At 38.4% G+C, this 21685-nt stretch overlaps 1 protein-coding gene across 2 annotated transcripts; it reads right to left on the bottom strand.

Moving 5' to 3' along the window:
- Positions 1-362: 362 nt before the first annotated feature.
- Positions 363-21282, bottom strand: cyfip2 (cytoplasmic FMR1 interacting protein 2). Of its 2 annotated transcripts, none has more exons than XM_079479192.1 (29): positions 21125-21278; positions 16037-16186; positions 15854-15943; positions 13451-13528; positions 12991-13092; positions 12449-12630; positions 12273-12369; positions 12058-12186; positions 11867-11971; positions 11690-11772; positions 11228-11465; positions 10444-10736; positions 10174-10321; positions 9929-10082; positions 9675-9831; positions 8889-8985; positions 8728-8804; positions 8485-8593; positions 8247-8366; positions 6783-6982; positions 6600-6687; positions 6093-6236; positions 5909-5999; positions 5645-5775; positions 3800-3872; positions 3607-3701; positions 3083-3321; positions 2727-2874; positions 363-1932 (listed from the first exon to the last, which is right to left on the bottom strand). In XM_079479192.1, the coding sequence occupies exons 2-29, from the start codon at positions 16151-16153 to the stop codon at positions 1765-1767; spliced, it is 3753 nt and encodes a 1250-aa protein (XP_079335318.1). In that variant the 5' UTR covers positions 16154-16186; positions 21125-21278; the 3' UTR covers positions 363-1764. The 2 variants fall into 2 exon arrangements, with proteins under 2 accessions (XP_079335318.1, XP_079335317.1); XM_079479191.1 differs by having other exon boundaries at positions 370-1932; positions 11690-11778; positions 21125-21282.
- Positions 21283-21685: the final 403 nt, after the last annotated feature.

Here is a 21685-nt window from a genome sequence, read left to right as displayed (position 1 = left end):
GACAGGAACCCACTGATTAAATCACCAATTGGGCATTAAGGTCTGAGAGACGAAATCACAAATAAGTTTCTTTAATAAAGTTTAAATTGTATTTGAAGCTAATGTTAGTTAAGAAAATATTTATGTTCGTGTGATGTATTTGTTTAAATGATTCTCTAAAATAACCCAATTATTTAGTTACAATAAGACTTTCATCTAAAGCTTAAAAATGCATTTATGGGCGTTTATAAAATGTTAATATTAAACTATACTAAAAAGCTTATGAAGCACTTCCTATAATGTATTTCTAAAGAGAAATGCAAGCTTGTTTTTAACAAGGCAATTTTAGTTTGATCATTTACTTCATGGAAATACAACATAATAATAATTCCTGTTCACACAACGTTTGTTGTACATTTTATTACTTTCTCCTTTTTTGTATTTCAAAACATGATCACTTGTACAACAATATGAAAAAAAAAATCTCATGTCACAAATAGTTTCATGTTGACAATAAATTACACCGGTCATGCGTTTGAGTATTTAAAACAGCACTTTCTTAAATCTCAGAACACTTTTTTCATCATCAATCCCATAATAACCCTTTTCCAAGAGCAATAAACCAACTCTTATTAATTACTTACAGTAATTAAAAACGGATTAAAACTCAGGAAAGCAAAATAAAAGGCAAAACAGAATATGATGAGCATTCATGAGGTTACATTTACAATAGCCACATAAATTACAAAATGGAAAACTGAACATCTGCCAGTCTAACACTGTTGCACTAAAGGGCATTTGAAGGTAAATACTGAATTCTTTTTCAAAACTTAAGAAGCAGGTTCTCTCACAAGTTCACATTTTGTCCCTTGTTGGTCAATGCAATGCAGTATTACTTCAAAAACAACTAAAACATGATTCACCTGATCGCATCTAAATTCCAGTTATTAGAACATTAGAATAATTAACTTTTTCATTAGTATATGGATGTCTGCCATGTACAAAATAGCCCAAATGAACCGTCCAAAGACTGAAAGTGAACAAACGGAAAATAAACTTTTCATTAGTTGAACGTAGAGTACCAATAAAACTAGAACAAGTACTACACGCAATTCTCTAAACTGGAAAAATGGACATTACAAATGCAAAGATCTGTAAACCAGTGCTGTAATATAAAGAAAACAGAATGCTGTAAACAATTCTGGGTATATAAAAATCGAAACTTGAAGAGGAAATAAATATGGACATAAGTACATCCATAAATATCAATAAATCAATGTTCTCTTCAATTTTTTGGTCTGTATATATTAAACAATCTTGCAGAATTAAGGAGAAGTTGGATTTGTGAGGAACATGCAAATACTATAATAAATGAAACATCTTTATGGGCATCACGTAAAAAAACTAAACATACATCAACCATGTTTTCTCTTAATAGTTATTCATAATTAAAAGTCATTTATATTTATTTTATACTAGAATATCACCAACATTTGTTGAAATTTCCTCTGGTGAAATTCTGCGAAGAACCTTCAACAGTCCTAAATCTCACTTTAGATTTCTTCCAAACCTTTAAAGGGCACAAACAGTTGTGAATAACACTTTGTAAAGACCGAGGAATCTACTGCTTTGTTTAACCATGGGTCAGGACTAGAGGTATGTCACCTATTTAAATAAAGCCAATGCAATCTTGAAAGCTCAAAGACCCTGTACACTACATTACGTTTGAGACCAATATCACACCAGAGGAACAATAGGACCGTTGGGGGGTCAGATAAAGTGTATTTAACATGTGGTGGCCAGAGACTGATGTATAGGAGGTTGGAAACAGCGGACATGCTCCACAGTAGAACTGTCCGTCTCCACGGCCTTCATGTACTTGTTGAGGATGGCAAAGATCTCGTTGTTAAGTATCTGATACTTTCTGATGCGGTCGGCCATCTTCTTCAGTGGCTGCGAGTTACAAATATTACAGATTATCACATTAAACACAGAAGCATTGCATTCAGGGTTCGTACAGACATTGTATACTGAAATTTCAGAACTTTCAATTAAAGCAAATTATTTTTTTAATTTTAAGCAAAATATACAAACAAAACTACGAATAAAGTGACTCTGAAATTCTGAATTAGCGCTTAAGCATTTTCAAGAGCTTTAAACTGCAGTTCAGGTTTGATATAAGAGAATGTGCTTTATTTACACATAGTAAATAGAGAGATGCTCATGCGTCTGTCTGTTCCCACTCTGTGTTTGGGTTGTTGCTATTAGTAACATCCTCCAATTTGACGCACATTAAAGTTTCACTGAGCTAGATTATTTAGAGGCAGCTGTCATTTCATTCCACGTTTTAAGACTGTGGTGCACTGGAGTGATTACTAGCTACAGACTGGGCAAAAAGATGCTGTGCACTGCCCGACCTGCATACAACATCAAACTAACACAGAAACGATTTAGTACTTTTGTATGTATTGCCTATAACAATTTAGCTCTTTATGGGCCATATGGGGCTTTTCGAGGCTCAAGCGCTTTCAATGCTTTTCAAGGACATACATATTTCAAGGGGTTTCCAGAAGTAACTTCCAGGCCTTAACTGTTTTCAAGGACTTAAATGTTGAACTTGAATAAAAAAGCCAAATTCAAGTACTTCTAACACCTTGTACGGACCTATCATCACATATTTAGGTTGTTCAAGTCGTGCGATTTTGCATGCGTGTCACGTTTAAAATGTCATCAGGAATGACACTTACCACATTCTTGATGATCTCATCCTTGCCGTCCTGCCTCTGGACCTTCAGCAGATGGTAGCAGAAATCAAAGAGGTCAAAGCGACGTTGCTGTCCTAACAGCACAATGATGGCACAGCCAGCCCAATTTAGACCATCACCAAAGCACTGCCTGAACGCACAAAAACATGTTTGTTTTCCCATTTGTCATTTTTGTTTTAAAGCTCATGAATCTAGATAAGTGTATTCTAAATAAAAAAGCATAGACCGTTTCTGCAGTTGGCAATTGATGAATTCTGGCATTGTGTGAAAATCTTCCCATGTCTAGTTAATAAAATCATATTTGTAGTTTAAACACCACGAATATGATATAGACATACTCTGCAGTAAACTCGTGTGTGCCCACAGGGATGCAGTACACAAACTGCATGGCGCTCCAGAGGCGATGAAACTCCATGCATTCGTCCACATGCATGACACCATTGGTGGGGGGAGGGCCTCGCCACACGCTGTCCTGCAAGAAACTCCGAATGCGTGTCAGGATGACCTCAAACATGGACAGCCCACAGCACAGTCGCTCTTTTGTCAACAGGTCTCCCTCCCGTGCTATAGCAATTTGCTAAGATAGACATGACCAAAAAATTCAAAATGTAAATACACACATTTTTACATTAATAAAAAGAAATGTACTGTTCTTAAGGAATGGCTCTTAAACTTTACCAAAGCTAATAACATTTTTCAAGTATCACCTTAAAGTTGGTACAGAAACAACAATAGGTATAGAAACTAAAATTGTACACAAATCAGACTATAAAATATAAAATTCATGTATTTGTACTATTTTGAGTCGTGTGACTTCTATTTTGGGATAAATGGACAATTAGCTCTGATTTAAATGCGTCACCTGTGGGGTCCCAAGTCTTTCAATAAGAGGCACCAGGTGAAGAGGAGCGTATTTAGCCTCCAGTCTCTTCATCCTCACCTCCAGTCTCTCACCCTCTATACAGATCAAATATTACAGCAAGAGGTCAGCAGGACTATTGCTTAAGAAGGTGCTGAAGATAATGCATGTGTTCTTGGAGACATTGTCTTTTCACCTTTAATGTAGACCCGTGGGAGGATGTTCTGGAACGGGGCGGCATGAAGCAAATCACACACTTCCTCCTGTGACTGTATTTGAAACAAACAGCACAGGAACATCAAGCGACAAATGAATAACGTCTCAAACTTCTGCATGAAATCCCAATCAAGCCTTTCACATAACAAACATCACACAGAAATCGGTGAGAAAATGAGTTAGTTGTAATATGTATGAAAATGTCAATGATATTAATGACCTAGATGTCTCATCTCATTTAGAGTAATAATTTTCTAGTAATAGTAGTTTAAGAAGGTGCAGGGTTGTGCTAATATGACTGGTATAGTGCATCTGGTTAAACTGAAATGCAGTTAGTAAATGAACAGTTTTTTTGGAGGTTGACCCTGTGGTGACTATATAAAATAAATAAAATATTAAATAAACTTCAGTTGTGGAACCCTTCAATTAAATGCAATGTGGACATTCACTTCAAATGAACGTGGAGCACAAGGGGTTATTGCACACAAGAGAGATGCATCCTTCCGCTAAAATCTCCGCCAGCTCTGTTACATCCAACGCCATAGGGACGTGCGTCTAATTATTCCAACATTTCGCCATACGTCGACTAAAGGAGAAGCACTTCAGGCCGTTTCAAGGTACATCAACAAATATGAAGCCAAGTGAACTTTTGCACTTACTAGAAGCATGATCAGAGAGGCACTTAACAACGCTCACCCGTAGTGCTTTCAGTTCGCCGATATTTAAACGATTTTTTACTAAACACATCATTATCACCTGGTGAAAAATCCCCTTAGTGCTATGAGAGCGGAAGTGACCTAGCTGGCAGAGATTTGAGCTGAAGTACGTCATCGTCCCGTGTGCATATACCCTATTGTTAGTAAAAATTGTAATCATTCACAAGAATCAAACAAGCACCAAACGACACCCAGAGAAGAGTGAGGAGATGTCCAGAAGAGACCTCTGACAGAAACTATGTTAATGAGATAAGCGTGCAATGATCACCTCACACATTCACTATGTTCAGATAGAGATCGATAAAGAAACGCCGGTGAGAAACAGGCATCAGAGAAGTACAGTCAGAAGAAGAGAAGTGTATGAAGCAGATGTGCACCAGCACAGGACAGCAAGAGAGGAGAGGTGACTACCATGAAAACAAGGAAGGAAAATAATTCTGTCGCCCTCAGTATATGTACTCACCCTAATGGCGTTCCGAACCTGTATGATAAGATGACTTCAGAAATTCTGAAGACTGTACTTTGGAACATCATGAGCGTGACTGATGATGAAAAATATCCTGAAGGAGCCTCTTAAAGAAACAGTGCACCCAATAAAGAAATTGTCCAAACTAATGTGACGTTACGGAACAAAAAGAAATTCAAAGAATTTTTTATTTTTCGATTTTTTTGGGGGTGAACTGTTTCTATGATATTATTATAACAGGCTTGAGTCCAGAGGTTCACAGCTTTGCATTACTGCGTAACTGAGATCCCAGTTAAACTAACATCCTTGAATCCATGGCAGAGCACGCCAGAAAAGTGAGCAAAGAAAAAGTATAGAAACCAGAAAGAGTGTGCGTTCGGTTGTGGTTATTGGTTTGGTTATATGAATGAGGCCTAATTCCTTACCACCTGTTGTTGTTGCCAGCGTGAAATGAGAAATAAAGTTGCTTTTTAGGGGCAGCATTACAAATAGTATGACAACATATTGGCAATTCATTGATTAGTTCAGATAATTAACTACACAAACATTATGGCAGGTAAAGCGGCACTGACATAATTAGTAAGTCAGAAAGAAAGCGAGCGAAAGACAGGGAGATAAGACGAAAAGATAAAGAGGGTCTCACCAGAGCTTGCTCGATGAGCAGACAGAAAAGGACGGCGTTTCCCACCTCCCTCAGACTCTGAAACACATCTGTCTTGAGCTCTGCGTATTCAATGATGTCCTTCAGCTGATGGTGGAAGAACTCCAGGATGCCTGACGAAAGACATAATATCAGTCATTAATAAATGACATAAAAAGTTGATATGATAATAAAGAAACTAAAAGTTTAATTTGCAGATTGTAAAGAGGGTGCTAGTCTGTGCAGTGACGCTGGTGCTGATCTCACCTGGTGAGCCGTACTCGTGACGGGGCAGACGGCAGATCTTGGGCATCACCTCTATGAGAGTCTTCACGTATTGCAGGATGGTGCCTTGCAACTGGAAAAATCCGAAATGACAAGATGAAGACATACATGGTATAATTTAGGAACAATAATGTGTATTATAGAAAGAAACTAGGAGAGAAAATACCAAGCTCTTGACAATCTTGAGAAGTTCTTCCATCACCACAGCGATGCCCTGGTACCCCAAAAGGCGGCAGATTGTTTTGAAGTGTGGAGGACCCACAAAGTTCCTGTAGGAACTGTAGATGTGGGAGTAAGCAATGTTCAGAGGCTGAAAAACAGAAGGAAGAGTTTTAAATACACAACCCTTTTGAAAGTGAAAGTCACCTATTTGTCAGTTATGGTGACCCATACCCGAAATGTGACCTCTGCATTTAACTTATCCAGTAAGTAGTGAACACACGCACTGCAAGTCATGAACACCCCCGGAGCAGTGGGCAGCTATCACCGCAGCACCCGGGGAGCAAACAGGGGTTAGGTGCCTTGCTCAAGGGCTCGTAAGTCGCTACCTGCTGGCCCTGAGAATCAAGTCCGACTCTCTAACCACTTGGCCACAACTGCCACCAAATTTTCCATTTCATATATCAATGTTTCTGGTTAGCTAACTCGAAACCTAAGGGTGTTGCTTACAGACCTTTGAACCGTACAGGTAGTAAGGCTGGACATTGGCCGGTTTGTCCCTCTGAGGCTCCTGAGTAAAGGGTATGGCTGTCCGCACAAACCTGTTTCATAGTGGACATTCAACTTAAGTTGTCATATCTAAGCATTGAACCACACATACAGATCTGCATCTATAATGCAGAGTAAGTCTGCTGACCTGTTGGTGGAGCCGTTGTAACAGTAGTTTGGCAAGAAGTCAAAGTTCAGTTCCCAGAAGACGTGCAGTGTGATGCGGCCGTATGGAGCAGACACGTTGTGGTTGGCCTCACGAAACATAGCGTCAAAACTGTCCAAAGTCATGTGCTTACACAGCAGACGATGAGTCAACCTGTTGATTTCCATCAGCCACTCGAGCTCCTATAATATAGAACACATACACAAACCACAATATAATGTCAATGTTTGACCTCAAATGAAAATGGGCACAAATGTACTCAAATAACTATTGCCGTAGTTCAACATCAAGGCCCTTAATGGTTTTAATATTTGTAATAGATTAAGAAGTGTGAAGACTGCTCTAGTTCTCCAATTTTATTCATTACCTTAGACTGATAAAACAAAATGCAAACGTTTGACAAAAACATTGGGTTTCATTCAATAGGCATGCATATGCGCAAATCTGTGTGTAAAATCTGCGTAAAAACATATTTACAAACAAATTGTGACTCGGGACAACAAAACCAGTCTTATAGGTCATTTTTTCGAAATAGAGATTTATGCATCTTCTGAAAGCTGAATAAATAGGCTTTCCATTGTATGGCTTATTAGGATCTGACAATATTTGGCCGAGATAAAACTATTTAAAACTCTGGAATCTGAGGGTGCAAAAATAACTTTGAAGTTGCTTATCGGAGGATCTGTAGCAGGCAGTTGATGAGAAGAAACAGGTTTGTTTTAACGCTCTCTATGGGCTTATCACTGTAATGACGTTGTGGAGAGTAGATGATCCCGAAAGCTGAAATTCAAAGCTTAACATAAATACAAAACTTGAGGGGATAATCCCCAAAGAGCGGGCAGCAGCAAGTGAAGTGTAGCCGTGTTTACGGCCATTTTTGTTAGCGACTTTGCTGCATCCACTCACAAAAATAAAGTTGTTATATATTTAAAGGCTGGAAATTTTATCTTCATAGAACATGAACTTTATTTCATATCCTAGTGATTCGAAAAAACTATCATTTTGACCAATACAATGTTTTGTTGCCTTTTGTTCTAAATACTCCTGTGCTTCTTAAGACCATGGTCACAATTGTGATTCACCAAAAACTGCTGGTACAGAAATTATATCCGAATGTGCTGAAAAACGTAAAAACAATTCCAACAAAGTGTATGCAATATACAGTCCCCATTAGCATGGTAACAAAATTATATTTCAAATTTGATATTCGTTATAATGTGTGTGTAAAAATATGTATTTACACATTATAAATAATATTCTATAATAATGTACTAGTTAAAATATTCAGTGGCATATTTCCCTGTAAAGTTTCTCTATTCAAGTGCTGAATTGGTGCATTGTAATGAACTTAAAACAAATGTATGCTTGTGCATTTATATATGAATAAAGCACACAATTTAACAAAATGAGATTTAGTGTGTTTATGGGACTATAACAGTATCTCACCACTATGGAGGTGAGGTCCTCGCTCTCAAAGCGGCTGATGGCTTGATCCAGAGATTTGTACATGGCAGCTGAAATCCTCTGAGTTATCAATCTGTTCAGGTCAATGGAGCGACCTAGAAGCTACAACACACAAGACAAATAAGAATTCAGACTTCACGCACTCATACATATAAGTGACATCAACGTCTAGTTTGTTGTCTCTGAGATGGCTGTTGTGATTGGTGGATGTGTGTCCCACCTGCACATGTCTTTGTTTAAGCAGTGTCTCATAGCGGTTCGAGGGTGGGTATGGAATGATCACACCGTAGTTCTTGCACTCCGCGCGGAAGCGTTTGTCAAGGAGGACACTGTGACACAACCACACAATGCTTTCAGAGATTCAAGAACATCTCTGGCAGACTCATTTTCTTATCATGGCTTCTGTAATTGACTTAGTTGAGGATCAGTGTTGACATTTAAAAGGAGACGGGGATAATGTTACCTTCCGGCCATTGCTTTGTAGTAGGCAAATATCTGGTCGGCTAACTTGTAGACAAACTGATCGAAACACAGGTTGACCTAAATAAATATGAGATTTGAGATTAGTTTGGAGTGACAAGAATATATCACAGCGAATGGCCAGATGAGTCAATAAAACTTTACCTCAGCCTCTATCTCATCATAGAGGAACTGCTTCTTGAACTTAGTGAGGGCGTAATACCCACTGTCATTATAAAGGTCCAATGGATACAACACATATCTAAAAAAAACAGCATTCAGTCAAAAAAGGTCTCATGGAATAGACACTGGGCCCTGTTGCATAAACTGCTTAGACTAGTCTAAGAATTTAGTCATCTAATATTTCTCTTCAAGACTGGTCGTAACTTTTTTTTAAATCAGTTACACAAAAAGGTAGATCGGTCTAATTGAAATAGGAAAAGTAAGACTGGTTAGTCCTAACTAATTTTTAGTCAGTGAGACTAGTTGTGAAGACGAAGTCTTAACTTAATAGCTAAGTTTATGCAAATGGACCCTGGTCAATGTTCATATATCACTAAAGGATCAGTTCAACTTTAAAATAAAAAATTCTGTCATCATTTACTCGCCCTCTTGTCGTTTCAAAGCTGTATGACGCAGAACACCAAAGAAGATATTTTGAAGAATGTTGTTAACAGCCCTCAATTCCCATGCATTGGTTACTATAGAAGTGAATGGGGGGCTGTGCTGTTCTGTTACCAACATTTTTCAAAACATCTTCTTTTGTGTTCTGCAGAAGAAAGTCATACAGGTTTGAAAAGACAAGAGTGTGTGTAAATGATGACAGAATTTTCATTTTGAAGGTGAAGTACTCCTTTAAAGACACAGCACAACCACATTTTTATCAAAGTCCTTGGTAGGTCTGGCTGAACTTGAATAACCAAGATGGGTTCTGTATTGTATGGCACATACTCCATCATTGAGGGTTCTTTGGTCTCCAGAATGTGGTCGGTGAGGATCCAGGGCATGGACATCTCAATGGGAAACTGAATGCGACGACCCATTGTAAGTTCTAGGAAGAACTCACGGAACCAGAGTTGGGACAGATCACAGCAGTGCTGCAGGGCCTCTGACAGCCAATCAGAAAAAATGATGCAGTCATCATGAGAAACAGAAAACACCTTTCATGGCAATAAAAATAGAAATCCATCTGTTCTGTTTCTCACCACTGAAGTTTAGGAGATGGGTGAAGAAGAAAGACTGCTTGTGGAAGTCTTCTATGGCCTGAACGATGGGGCCGTCCAGACTGCTGCGAAGCGTTTTCTTAAAGCCACTTTTATCAGCAATGAGGGACTCCAGCATGGTGCGAACCATGTAGAGCTGCAGGGAAACAGAACAGGGTTCAAAAACACTTTTCCAAATCCTGTCCTTTATTTGTATTGAATAAACCTTCTTCTTTAATTCAACAGACCTGTGTGCTTGAGGGGCCAACAGCACGGCGGGGCACTTTGATGTCAAAGCCTCCTTTAGGGTCCTTCTCTCCCCTGAGACAGGGGTCATTAGGGGGTTCTCTTCCCCCTTCCCAATCACAAATGGTTTTACGGATGGCCTGTAGAACGCTAAAGTGAAACGCATGGATATACATTAATTAAAACCCTAAACACAATCATTTCACACCATTTTTACATAGAGCTCAGCTTCACACTTGATGTGAAGGATAAGATCTGCCCCTCCATATTACCTGATGAGAACGTTCTTCTTCTTGCGCACCGCCTGTCTGAGCGGCTCTCTCAGGGTCACCTGTGCAAAATCCTGCAGGGCGGAGTAGATGGTGTGTCTGATGGCCTGGTTAAACACACTCTCCATCCTCCCCATCAGAACCTGAAGACCCTTGATCATGGCGATGACCTCCACCAGAGCAAACTTCTCCTCGCTGGTGTAGTTGTAGCGTGTAGCACGTTCATACTCCTCAGCTGTGCCTGGACAGTCCTTATTACAGAACTTATCGGTGGGGTGGACCAGTTTCCAAGAGTACTACAGAGCAAGAAGAATGGTAAAATATGATTGATACTAAGAAGGATGGAGTACTGAAATGGCGATACACAGTGCATACAGTTAGCCGCCTTAAAGGTATAGCTTACCAAAAATAATTGTTCCTAACTTGTCTAAAGTTGGTTGTTCTGCTAAACACGTTCTTTGTTAGTCTGGAGCAACTTGAGGGTGAGTAAATACTGACAGAATTTTCATTTTTGGGTCGACTATACCTTTAAATGATGCAACCCTAACTATAACCGATGTTTTCAACACTGAATTAGTAATTCATCTGAACGCAATTTAAGATAAATACAACATGTCTGCTATCACTTTTAACTTCACTGTTCACAATGCTTTCCAGGGTCTAAAGCAAAGGAAATACGCTGCTTTTGAAAATTACAAGGTATTTGAGCTCCTTTTTGTATAAGCTTCGAATACAGACATGGACTTATGTGATATTGCCGCCTATGTAGATTTCTAAACACACGTACCACTTCCATGACATGTGTGCTCCATTTGGACAGAAGCTGCAGACCTCTGAGCGCCAGGTCAAAGAGTTCCCTGTATTCCTCATCAGACTTCTGACTGTCCAGCCCGGAGCCGGTCACCACCTCGCTGTTGCTGTAGCGTGCCAGCTCAGAGATGAAGCGGATGTGGTCATCTCTAATCTGCACCATCTGCTCACACAGGTTATACTGTGGACTAATGCTGCTCTGAGTGCAGGTCCACCTGAGAGATCGAGAGAAACGCAGATAAATGAAACCGATCTAAAAGACAACATAAATAATCTAAACACTTATGGCTTTTTGGATGCAAGCTCGAAAAACGATCTGCTAACTAAAACAGCCGTCCGTGAATATGCTTCTGGTAACACGATCAAGTCCTTTCGATATTAATAGATTCAATCTGATCTTTAGTAGTAGTTTTGCTCTGAAGCTCTATAGAGTACTCACTTGGACTTGTTCTCTTCATAGTGGGCACTTGTTTCTATGTATCGTGACAGCTCGATCTGCATGTCTCCGAAAAGGGGTACAACCTGAAGCTGAGGAAACATCCCAGCATACGTTAGACTGTGTTTGAGACAAGATAATAGACAATTTATCCAAGCTGTCGTGCAATCAAGTCTTAACCTTAAAGAATTTGTCGATTTTGCTGAGGTTGATCCTTTTCTTTGCATCCAGCTTGTATATGTTGCTGACATTTCCATCCATTAGGTACAGGCCAAACCCCATGACCTGAAACACACATTCACATCTTCATTAAAAAATAGTTCATTTTAACAAAAAAAAGCTTGAAGGTCACAGGAGACAGAGGCTCTTACCTTTAGCAGCATGTGTTTCTCGCTGGGGGTCAGATACATCTTGTTCTCATAGTAATCCACACAGATGTTGACAATGTCAGCCAGCAGCTCCTCATAACCCGGGATCACCTCCAGCTGCTGATGCAGACACTGTGCAAACACCACACGAAACATGATACGCTGCTGCAAGCGTTCATAGCGGATGCACATAATAAACTCGCTGAAGTAAAATGTACCTGTGTAATTCTGTTGTGGTTGGCTAAAAACATGGAAAGATTTTGGGACTCCTGGATGGACTGCGGGTCAGCCATCTTTCTCAAGAACTGAGCCGCTCTAATAAGAAGAAACAGAGATGGATGTAATAGATTTGATGATAAGTGACGGCTGCAGTGTTTTATTGATCCAGTAATACCTCTTGTAAGCAGAGTGGTCATTTTTTACGCTGCACTTCATGTTCTTCAGTTCATCCAGCACTGCAAACATGTTGATAAACTTTCCTAAAGTGAGCAGGTAAGCCTCGGACACAAAGTCCTTCCGGCGTTCGGCGTGACACAGACGCTTTACCTCGCCGCAGAAACGCTCGATGGCCTTACGCTAGAGGGGGTGAGATATTGATGTTAATGGCATGTACTCGCGTTGTCACCTTAAATTAATTTGCTAATAAACAATTTACTTTGTGTGAAATGTTAGGACTAACAAAGACCTAATATTCAAATGTGATTTTGATCTAATGATACCGTAGAAAGACACTGTTTTTAGAGATACTGTATTTATTTTGCTATTGTAGTATTGACTTTGTTCTAATGTATTGGTATTTTTGACATCACTATGTACAAAAGAATTAATTCACAGAATAATTTGTTTCTTCCCGCGTTTATTAATCATGAAGCATCACCACTGAGTAGTGTATTAGTTAGTATTTTCGGATAGATTCGATAAATCTCAAAATCTCACCTGGAAGTACATGAACTTCATGAGCTTGGTGACCTCAGGCTCCAGCACCTCCACAGTCTTCTCATAGATCTCCACTCGGTTAGGCTGTTCATTGCACTTCACCTGAGTTACACAAGAGGGCGTCATTAAATGGACTTTATTTATAAATAAGCATTTTCACTCTGTGTGTAAATTCAATAAAGAGGATTCCGATTCTCCCCAGACAGGGACACATAGTCATATAAGACATGACAAAGACTTGTGTTTGATGTCACAGTTTTCAAAGTGTTTAAATCTTTAAATATGTAACCTGAGTATATAAGCAAGTCAAGTCATGTTCTCAATGAGTTCCTATTCTGCAAAATCTCATTTGCTTTGAGACATCTGTTAGCAAAAGAGCACGCTTGATGTTTTTAACAGAAAGTCCTTCAGTTGAACCACCATTTCCAAACAGAATGAGGCAAGACGTGTGTGTCTGTACCTGAGGAATAGCTCTGGAGCAGCTCCTCCAAGTGTAAAGCATGACAGCATACTCATGTCCTTCCTCCAGCATCTCATTCTGAGAAGACATACAGCAAACTTACAGTAAAAATATTAACAAAACCACGTAAATTCTGTGAAATACATTTCGACTAAAAGCCTACAAACATCATCCTGTTAGAGGCCTGTTTGCTCGGTTTCACCATTACAACCAGCTATTTTTGTATTTTCTGAGACACTTTGCAAAGCAGCAAACACATCAAATGTGCATCCTATTTATAATAAACCAAGCCATACACTTAAAGCTTTGTCGATTAGGCTTACAGTCTAGTAATGTTGATCTTAGGGAAAAGATTGGGTTAATGATGAAATATAGTATACTTTCCATTAAACCGTATAAACTAGAAGTCATTGCTTGCATTGAATACCTCTGAGATGACATATTTTTGTAGGCCAACCGAGAAGTTAGCACCACGCTGGCTCCCTCGATCGAAAGCCTATGCCTTTCCCCTATAGACTTTTGGAAGATCGCAAGAAATAAGATCTGTGATTAACAAATGTTCATGATTTTTATACGTTTTGTCTAATAAGATAATCTTTTAAGACACGGTATTTGCTATTTTGAAGCCTGAATACAATTGGCAGAAGTAAAAAGCTAACACAATGCTCTAAACAGACTACACCAGGGGGCGCTCGATATTAACGTCACCACCATCAAGCCTCCGACAACTTTTTAAACTATATTAAAAAAGTGTTCCCTGGTAAGTCATTACTTCGTGATTGAATCCCAGACAAAGTTTTTCGAAATTTGCGCCCATGTTGCATTATTTCTGAGATTTATATGTGTGATGATGTCTAATGTCCTCGCCAAGGGATGTATAAGGTTAATGTCATAGATTAAAACGTGAAAATATTCAGATGTTTTGCTAACCACCGACCTTATTTCAGGAGATTTACCAAAATCCTGTAGACATGGAGCGATGGAACCGGAGGTGCTAAAAATGCTAACTCTCCTTCAGGGTTTGCATACAAAAATGTGTTGTCTCTGAGGTACTCTATTGACATTTTATCAAACATTCTCTCTAGTTTTTAAACAAAATTCTGTCTGGATGTTTAAAGTCATGCCCGAAAAAGCCAATATACAACACTTGTCACCACGTTACAGTTTAATTGATTAGGTACTTTACAAGGTTACTTGGTAACTGTAAAACAACTATAGTTAGCCTATTGAATCATTTCCTGTGGCAGACGGTTCATAAAATACTTTTAGACTGAAGATGACATGTCCCTTTAAAACAATCCCTAACTGAGGTAAAATAACTGTGATGCTTTACACAGTGTAAATTATAATTTATTGGTTATTTATAGAGTTTAAAAACTAAAAACAAATGCTACATTAGACTACAAAGGTCTATACATTAAGCAGCTGTATCCAAATTAGACAAAATGAACAATGCGAGTCCTATTCAGCACTATATGCTATACACAGCATACCAAGAAAATATCTGTGCTCTCATGAACTCTTTCGCTGATGTTAGCTGAAGCAAACAGGGCCTACTGTCCTTCTCTATTTAACTGAGCAAAGTGAAGTCCTGTTTGACAGTCCGAGCACATGCACAGACCCACTGCTCTGTAAGAGGAACTGCCTGCAAAAACTCAAAACCCTCCACAGAAACAAAGCAGAGGAGTAACAACAAACATAAACAAGGCTCTCTTTGTCAAAGGGTATTCGTTCTCAAACCTGTGCTTAAACAGAATTGATACTGATACAGGGTTTGATATGGAATACAGCAGTGACATTTTTCATTGGATTTTCACTTATTAAGTCACTTGCAATTAGAGGTGCACTTTTAAGAGTTAAAAATGAAATAACTTTGAAAAATGTATTAAATAAATGCACAGTTCTATATTTATTAGAAAACCAACAGTATTTCTCTCATTCAGTATCATTTTCGGGGTAAACAAAAGTATATAATTTAGCTGAAAAATGGATATAGTATGATTCATAGTCGTATAATATGTATATTTTTAGAAAAGTTCATATGCATAAACCATTTACTAAAAGTATTTTAAAGAGTGATGTGTTTTTCCCAAAAACATTACATTTCCAAAACAAGTAATGCTAAGCTAGTTGTTTTCTACTTAATAACTTTTGCCAAAAAACGAAAATACAATGGAACTGACTGACAATTTAGATGCTCGGGGATGACAAAGTAAACCCAATACATCAGATCAAATGACTGACTGTTTCTGCTTCTCAGTGTCCTACTGAAAGATTTCAGTAAGAGCCATAAAGAGCATCTCTGTTTCAATGATATAATGCAACATCCTTTCGTTATTGCTGCTGTGGTCACGTGACCTGCTATCCAAATGTGCTTTTTCACAAAGTCATCATTCTACTTACCATGCTGGAGTGTACAGTGGCCTGTTCGATGTAGCGGGCAATACCAGTGACAAATGCATTTCTGTCCTCAAAGTTGGTGTCAAAGTTTGCCTAATAAGAGAAAAGATATTGTTTTACTACAAACAAGAACCCTCTGTCAACATCCACTTGTACAAAAATGTATTATGCTCCTATGGGCTGTACCTGGTACATGATGGAAGACGGCGGGGGTTCGATGCATGGCTGCTGGTCTGGGAGGGGCAGCTCCTCCAGCAGGTCCACATTGGACAGCGCATCCTCCAGGGTCACGTGGGTTGTCATGGCGACGCTGGTTCACTCACAAAACAGCCCAATCTGAAAGACACAGAGACCGTGAACTTGCAGCCCACCATTCAAAATAGTTAAGCTGGCATTTGAAAAAAGAAATGTCATGACCTTAAAAACATTTTCTAGTTAAAGTCTTCCACTCCACTTCACTGGTGGAATTCAATTTGTGTCAAAACAGCGAATTCTAGGGAAAAGTATTTTTTTATTTAGGAATTCACTTTAATACTTAATCGGTCCGAATGCAATGATGCAATGAGTCTGTCAAACTATTCACATAACTGGTTTGGCATAAACAATGAGATTATAAAACCAAGTTCTAATAATAACTGTAAATTGTTTACATTCATTGCGATTATAATGTTTTGCTCTTTGCGTTTTAATTTTGTCTGGTGAGTGAAACATAAAGAGGCGTGGCTTGAAAGAAACCTCTAAAGGGAGGGCGGGATCTTTTACCCTTTTACAATTCTTATTGGCTTCTACAAAACTGCATTCCTTAGTCACTTTTCAATCATTATTTACAACTAAAAAAATACAAATGATAAATTTAATAATATTTAATATATATATTATATAATGACATAATATATAAATTATAAAGTGCCTTAGATTTACGTAATTGGTCTTTTCCCTTTTTTTATTTAGAGGGCAGTTAAGAGTGCATAGCAAATGATTCATCGAGAGATACTAGGAATACCAAAATGTCATTTGTATTATTCAAACTTACAGTATATAATTTATGATTTATTTATAATTTCTAATATATGAGAAGCACAGTCCAACAATTCTGTTACATTTATGAAAAACGTTTAAAAACAGGCCTAGAAATGTTCACGTATACAAAAACCGCACAAAACTGTCCAGAACAGGTGGCATGACAGAGAAGGTGGCTATTTTTTCTTCAAAGCTTTATCATCTTCAAAGCCTGACAAAGCAGCAGGGTAACATGGCCTCGATTTGACCATTACAGCATACCAGCAGACAGATCACCTGTTGTCACTGAATATGATGAACGGTACTGATGTTCTTCTACAAAACACGGAAATAAACCGGAAGTGCTAACCTTGGGAACTAAGTGTTCAAGACAAGAAGAGAAAAAAACGATGACAATAACAAGCCAAGTCTATTCAATGTGCAAACATAATGCAAGCACCAAAGATATGACTAAAACAGTGGTTATCTAGTAAAGCATCCTATGAATGATAGTGGAATGATTCACGCCTTGGTCAGGTGGTTGTAGGTCACTCTAGAGTCTCATAATGTAATAATAATAGTCTCAGATCTCTGAGTAGAGACATGAACCTATACTGGGGCAATGACAGGTCTTTGTGAACTGTATCTAATCCAGTTATTTGGCAAGTCAAATCAGTCAAAGTCATATTAGAAGATTAGTTTGGTGTGATCTTTAGGGAACCGCTTCATGTGTAAAAAAAACATAGACTTCCATTTCTTTTGTTGAGGTATATGCCACCAACAAATGCATTCCTATATGCTCTTCAGTAAATCAACAAATCTGATCTTCCCATTGTTCCTGTGCAAAGGGTGGGATTTCCTGTCAGTTTTTATATATCTCAGAGGCAGTGTTGGGCATAATATAACTTTTAAAAAGTAATAGTTACAAGTTACTTCTCACATCATTAAAAAAGTAACTAATTATCAGGAAATGTAACTATTGCGTTACGTTTTAACAATGTTCAAATATGTTAAATAACTTGGATGCCCCCAATATTAAATATGCTAAATCAATGAAATGGAAAAATGTTAATGGAAACATTGTTTATTGTTTAGAAGTGGGACAATGTGACCGATACCTATTAAATGTAATATTTTATCAAGGACAAAAAATAAAAGACAAAAGACTGTTTAGAACTTTTAATATTTATTGCACAGACCACAACTGGTCAGCTAATAAGTAAAAAAAAGTATGCTCCTCAAGACCAAAAAATAAATAATAATAAAATCTACAGAAACTCTTTGTAGTGTATATTTCATTATAAAACTGTCCCACTTCACAACTGCTATACATACTTTACTGTACTGTGTTTTGACTGCTTTCCAGTATGATAGCGGTGATGTTAGTTCATGCATACTTTAGATTTCATTTTAGGATACAGGATATTTAATTACTGTAGTTATTGTTTGAAAGCGGACCGCAAGAATAGTTTCACTTTCGCTTAGGATATCTTATAGTTTTGTGTTACCCGCAGCAGCATCCCTATTCCATCCATTTAAAAAAGTCTCTGTGCCTTTGCTTCGCATTGCCTTGATATAATAAGGCAGAAAGTAGGTTAATCAAACGCCAGATAGAAATGACACAGGTTGAAGTGTCAAACGTGTTTCTTATGTCTAGTTTCTTTCTAGTACATAGATGTGTACGTTTTCAGAACATTTCAGTGTGAATAGGACATGCAGTATGAAACACTGAGAGCGTTTTAGATACATCAAAGGGGAAATGTGTGGACAAGGTCTCAGCTACTAATTTGGAGGCGGCATGTTTCGATGTGAGGTGCTTCATTAGATTAGAATGACTTGCCACCGACGTGGAGCTCTTTTCACCTGGGAATAAGTTGCACGTAGGGAAAAAAGTGCTTATTTCCAGTTTGCAAAAGCTACATTTGAAGTTGCTCTTGCCATTGCTCTCTGACTCCTAGGTGTTAGTGTGTGTACGACTGCTTGTGTGTGAAAACCCGCCCTACTCTGCCTCTGTTTGGCGAAAGTTGAAAAAGTATGACAATCGTCATCCTTTTTCACTAGAAAAAGAAAAACGTGTGAGGTGATGTGAAACATGTTCAGACTGACAATCTGAGCTGAATCATTGTCATTTAAAAGGGACACGTCCATGACACCATTATTCTCCATGGAAGTTTGTGGTAACGCTTTAGATTACGGCCCACAATGTACCGCATAATTAAACAGAATTTTCAGCGTAACTAATTGTAACAATAATGTACCTTACAGTACATATTTGTAGGTAAAGGGGAACAATATGCAAAGTTTGGGGAAAAAATTCAAATATAAAAAATGCTGTAAGTAATCTAAAAGAGGTTACTATTTTAATATAACGTTATATGCACGACATGCAGTGTGAAACACAGCAATCTTAGCGTGAACATACACTACATTTTGTTATCACATTGTACCCATAAATACTGTGGATATTAATTATACAGGGTTCTTGTTTTATTATTATAGCAAACATGAAACAAGGGGAAATTATGCGTTCAGTTTTTGCGCAAACAGCACGTTGCCTTCCTGTCAACTGTAAATTTGGCAGAGTTTTGACTTTGAGATGAATTTTTTGATTGATGTTAGGATTGCCGGATTGCTTGATGAGTTTTAATGTGTAAAATGTACAAACTCAATGTTGATCTTTTGAGACAAAATAATCAAGAGTTCAAGAGCGGTTTGATTTGGCTGTTAATATGCAGTTCACTCATAAATATTTGTTTTAAATTTTCCTTACTGTTAACCCTCTATTCCCTAAACTTAACATATTGTTCCCCTTTATCTACAGATCTGTACTGTAGAGGTATATTATTGTTACAAGTAGTCAATCCTGTTTAATTTTGCCATACATAAGTTTGTTTACCGCAGAAGTGATCTAACAGAGAATCGAAGTGTGGGAATGGATGGTAATAACACAACACATTTTCCCACAATGGCTGAATCCCAGTACAAAGTAAGGTGGGGTTAGCTGATCACATTCCTGTATGTTAAGTGGGCATGATGAAAATGAAACATCATTGACCTGCGTATGGGTCACTTTCTTTTCTCACAGCACTTCAAATATATTCAGAGGCTGCAAACTCCATCAAACTATAAGTGATTCATGAAAACAACGAGGAGTCTTAAGCTTGTCTATGGCTAAACAGACAGTCTAAACAGCTCTTCGCATGCTATTGCTGTCAACCTCACCCTGAGCAAAAGATATAAACGCAAGACATCACAGCTTTGACCACCGAGTTTCACATTTAGTTACACAACTCGGTCTTACCCCGTCATTCCCCCAAGCCTCATACTCAATAACCTACATTCGTTTAACAGACAGACAGACAGAGACGTAATTGACATGCACGCAATCCGTAAACTGACTTCATCTATTGATGAGTGACATGTTTGATGGTGTAATGCATGCATATTTTCCATCAGCACTCCTGCTTTGAGTCTCAATGCTATTTTTATTTTAATGATACTTGATTTCAAATTGTTAGCACAGACCACAACACATGGTTATAAAAACCTCTCCCTGGTATGCAGGAAACCGGTGGTTCCTCTTGTCAAAAACGCAGGTGCGCATTCACGCAGTGGCCTCGCATGACTTACGTGCATGACGTAAAATACTAAATTACACACATTTTTAGATGAAGCTATTAAACGTTAAATAAATTAAAGTCACTAAACCCTATTCTACAGCGTTTAAAAAACACGAGCAAACCATTCATGCTGTTATGGAAAAACAGAATCAGCAATTCAATGTGTCACACAACCCCAACACCGCAATTCTTCATCATCAAAGACGTCAAAAACCGGTTTAGTCGGATGTAACCTAACAACAGCCATCAGTCACAGGACACAACGATACGATAAAATAACGTTAATTAAAACAAAGCTTTCATTTGCTTACGTCGCAAAACACTGACGGTTCAATAATACAAATGAAGATAATGTGCGATGGATTACATTATGATGCGCGAGCGCGTACTCGCCCCCCCTCCCGTCACCCCACCCATTTAGCGGAGAGACGGTATCAACACCCTCCATCATAAAAGCTACAAATGAACCAAACGGCATAAAACGCTCACAAAAACGTCTAACCATAAAACGCACAGATATATGAAGGACTGAGCATCACGCGCGATGAGTAACGTTACATGAGCGGGTCCGTGCCATCACCATCATCCTCTCTCGCGCACCGTCGAGCGATCGCTCTTATCTCCGCTATTCATTGATGGATTCAGAGGTGCTTACCTGCTAATTGCATGTCCACTTCTGCGATAACGGGCGGTCAAAATAAAGCAAAAAACGGGTGTGAGATAACGTTTGCTCGTTGTAGTATAAGTGATGCTGTGGGCTCGGTCTCTATCCGCTAATCCACCCCACACAAAGAGCAGAAAATGGCTGCAAGTGCATGCTCTTAAAGAGACAGTAGCACGTTGAAAATATCGCCCGTCAAATGAGTGAGCGGTTTTCCTAGGGTCTTTTTTTACTATGGTCTGTGGTTTACAAACTTTTTTATGATCGTTCGAGTCAATGAGTAATTGATGTGTGATCATAAGCAATTAAATGGATGGCAGTGCAAATTGTGAGCGTTTTCCGTGCGTGTGAAATGCATAAATGTGCATCCTTGCTTTCGGTTCTGTCCAAATGCATTTATATGATGCTACTAAAACACAAAGCTGACTAAAACTATCAATAACCAATACTTTATTACTATATATATATAAATACCTTTGCACCCTCTTCATTTCCCTGTATCAGTATTCCTTCTGGAAAATCATGAAATAAATATCAGTTGGTTTGGTTTTGCCA

The sequence above is a fragment of the Barbatula barbatula genome (assembly GCF_947034865.1).
Source record: "Barbatula barbatula genome assembly, chromosome: 18".
NCBI lineage: Eukaryota > Metazoa > Chordata > Actinopteri > Cypriniformes > Nemacheilidae > Barbatula > Barbatula barbatula.
The sequence above is the reverse complement of the archived record's forward strand: the minus strand, read 5'-3'. Positions and strand labels throughout refer to the sequence as shown.

Excerpts from the sequence above, each read along its gene's own strand:
- cyfip2 (XM_079479191.1), bottom strand. The coding sequence starts at position 16,153 with ATGACAACCCACGTGACCCTGGAGGATGCGCTGTCCAATGTGGACCTG. Across the intron at positions 9,832-9,928 it reads CCATCTCCTAAACTTCAGTG|AGGCCCTGCAGCACTGCTGT; the intron begins GTGAGAAACAGA and ends ATTGGCTGTCAG. Across the intron at positions 8,594-8,727 it reads TACAAAGCAATGGCCGGAAG|TGTCCTCCTTGACAAACGCT; the intron begins GTAACATTATCC and ends GTTGTGTCACAG.